General features: G+C 45.6%; 1 protein-coding gene across 5 annotated transcripts in view; it reads right to left on the minus strand.

Moving 5' to 3' along the window:
* Golga3 (golgin A3) overlaps positions 1-3,115 on the minus strand; it is a 40,694-nt gene that overhangs the window by 30,372 nt on the left and 7,207 nt on the right. For 3 of the 5 annotated variants that reach the window (XM_010604236.3, XM_033762493.1, XM_033762494.1), the window contains exon 3: positions 1,157-1,435. The exons of 1 other annotated variant lie outside the window; for it this stretch is intronic. In XM_010604236.3, coding sequence (XP_010602538.1) covers positions 1,157-1,435 — 279 coding nt within the window. The remainder of the gene's footprint in view (positions 1-1,156; positions 1,436-3,115) is intronic. One more of the 5 variants, XM_010604238.3, reaches the window with a different exon arrangement.

Raw genomic sequence — 3,115 nt, forward strand, 5'->3', positions numbered from 1 at the left:
AAAAAAAAAAAAAAAAAAAAAACCAGGGTGTCTCTATGTGCAAGGTCCATAGAGAAGGAAACCCAAAAGCCCAAAGACCTGCATACCCAGATTCTGGCCACAGACCAGAAACACAGCAGGCAGGAGCCATTGCAGAGGGCTGGCACTGCCACACTGGCCCACAGAGACTAAAATAACCAAGCAGCAAGGAGCCACATTTATGCAGTTCAGCCAAGTGGGAAACATGCAATCACGATATATTCCCACTTACCAAAACAATGACCAAAACCCTACATACGTTTATAGAAGTCTGCAAAGATCTTGTGCTAACATGTCTTACAGGAGGGCAGGAATGAGGTTACATAGGGGTATGAGGGAGTATAATTACATTAGGTAAACCATACTATTAAAAACAAGGCAGGCCAAGGATTTAGCTCAGTGGTTCCGACACCTTTCTCACAAGCACAAGGTCCCAAGTTCAATCTCTGATACAAAAAAAACAAAAAAACAAAACAACAAGAAACAAGGCTCAGGATTGGGTGTGGGAACAAAAACCTGTGATCTCAACATTCTGGGAGGCTGAGGCAGGAGGCTTGCAAGTTTGAGATTGGCCTAGGGAACTATTCAACTTAGCAAGACTCTATCTTAAAAAAATATAAAAAAGGCTACAGATACAGTTCAGTGTGTGGGCCCTGGGTCCAACCCTCAATAGCTATCTGTCTAATCTGCCCCCCACCCCCCACAGGGCTGGGCATGTAGCTCAGTGCTGTCTGGGTTCAATCCCCCGGGTGACAAAAAACAAAACAAAACAAAAACCAACCCACACCCAAGGCTCAGAAAAATGTCTAGAGGTTTCCAGGGCTCACAGGCTGTAAAAGTGGGGCTTGTTCATCTCTGAACCCTGAGACATCAGCACAAAAATAAATGCTTCTCAACACCAATCCTGCTTGTTGGCCCCTTAATCAGGAACTCTGGCATTAATGCCAGTACCAGACCACAGTGGAGGTCCAACTCCCACTACTCCGACAAAGCTGTTTCATTGGATGCACCCTCTGCTGCTCCCTACCCACTTCCCCCATGTTAAGGTAGCACCGGGGAAGCTCCTGAGGGCTGCTCAGGGTGTGAGCAGAGGACAGGGACAGAAGGGTTGGGGAGAGTTGGCAGGATGGATGCTTACACAGTTGCGTTTCTTGCATGGGAAGACTGAGTCTGAGAGAATGCAAAGCTTCTTTTCTAACACTGCCCTCAGTACTAGTTCCCTGGGACTTCCTTAGGTTGTCATGGAAACCAGCCACACCTGGAGAGGCATCAGGACTCATTGAGCTTGTGGTGGGATCAAGAAATAATGGCGAGTCTGGGAACTGTGGCGTGGACCCATTCTGGCAGAGTGGCCCCTGGCCAGGTGTGTCCAGGCATCCTACTTCTTTGGAAGCTCTGTTTACCTCAACACTGGCACCTGCAGAGAGAAAGCCTGTTGGATCACCATGTCTTCAACACAAGTCATTTTCAGACATGTAGCAATATAGGCCAAAGAGAATACAGACAACCATGTAAAGGAGCAGGTACCCATCTTACAAGCTTGTTCTGAGTGTCAGGGAGACCTAGACAAGTTCATGCCTCACTGGGACTCTACAACCTCACCTGTAAAATGGCCTCATCATCCAGAAGATAGCTGGAGAATGAGTCATGTTTCCTTTTGGTTTAAATGAAACACTAGGGCCAGTCTGACCCTCTCCATCAGCACCTGTCCCCTCCAACTACTCAAGCAGAAGTCTTTCCTATCTTCTTCCCAAAAAGCCTTTTCTTTCTTTTTTTGTTTGTTTGTTTGTTTGTTTGTTTGAAGACAGGGTCTTGCTCTGTAGGTCATGCTGGTCCTGGACTCACTATGTAGCCCAAACTGGGCTCCTGCATCCTGGTGTTCCTTCTGCATCACTTTCCAGAGTGCTGGGATTACAGGCATGCACAACCATGATGACCTAATTAAAGCCTTTTCTATAAATTCATACTTTAGTTTTAATTCCATTATGACTAAAGCAAGGAGCCATACTAGCCAGCAGTTTTTGAGCATTCAATATGGGGCTCTTGTGGACTACAACAGGATTCTCCAGACTCTGAAACTGATGGAGTATTCACAATATGGGCACTGGACAGACAAGACACCCAGATAAGGGACTCATATGGACATTCAACTATGTCCAGAGTCTCCAGCCATTATCTTATCCTGTGGTCACCTGTATTCCAGGAAAAGCAAAGCCCATATTTCTGAAACTACCACAGAGACAGTCCTTCCATGGGGACCGAATTGCCTCCCAAGTCACAAGGATTCAACCTGATCTATGCAACTAGAACTAAGATAATAGTTGACAGGGCCATGGAATTAGCTCAGTGGTTCTGCCATTTGCCTCGCAAGCGCAAGGTCCTGGGTTTGATCCCTGGTACCCTCCCCCCCACCCCAAAAAAGATAATAATTGACTGGAACCTGGCCCATCTCAGCTAACCCTATAAACCAGCTCCAAGTGGACCAGGCTGCTTTCTTGCATAAGATGTTTCCCCTCCAACTATTCAAGTTGAAGTCTTCTCTCTTACTTTCCACTTAAAGCTTTTTCTGGGGAAAAGAAAAAAGAAAAAAAAAAGGACAATAAAAAAATCTTATGAAAGAGATGGGGACTTAGCTCAGTGGTGCTGCCACCTGCTTTACAAGTGCAAGGATCCAACTTTGATACCTGGTACCAAAAAAAAAAAATCTTATGAAAGTCTGTTTTGAAAACATAGGAAAAGAAGCTGGGTGTGGTGGCACATTCCTATAATCCCAGCACTCAGACGGCTGAAGCAGGAAGATCTTGAATTCAATTCAAGGCCAGCCTGGACTACACAGCAAGATCCTGTTTCAAAAAACAAACAGGTCTGGGGATTTAGCTCAGTAGTGCTGCTGCCTGCCTTGCAAGCCAAGCACAAGGTCCTGAGGTTTGATCCCCATCCCCAGTACCCCAAACAAACAAACAAAGGGAGGTGTGATGGCACATGCTTTAATCTCAGCATTCAGGAGGGTAAGACAGGAGCATCAAACTTTCAAGGTCACTCTGGGCTAGACAGCAAAACCCTATTTCAAAAAAAAACAACAACAAAAAAAAAAAAA

The sequence above is a fragment of the Fukomys damarensis genome, unplaced genomic scaffold (assembly GCF_012274545.1).
Source record: "Fukomys damarensis isolate Sample0158 unplaced genomic scaffold, DMR_v1.0_HiC HiC_scaffold_12, whole genome shotgun sequence".
Classification (NCBI taxonomy): Eukaryota; Metazoa; Chordata; class Mammalia; order Rodentia; family Bathyergidae; genus Fukomys; species Fukomys damarensis.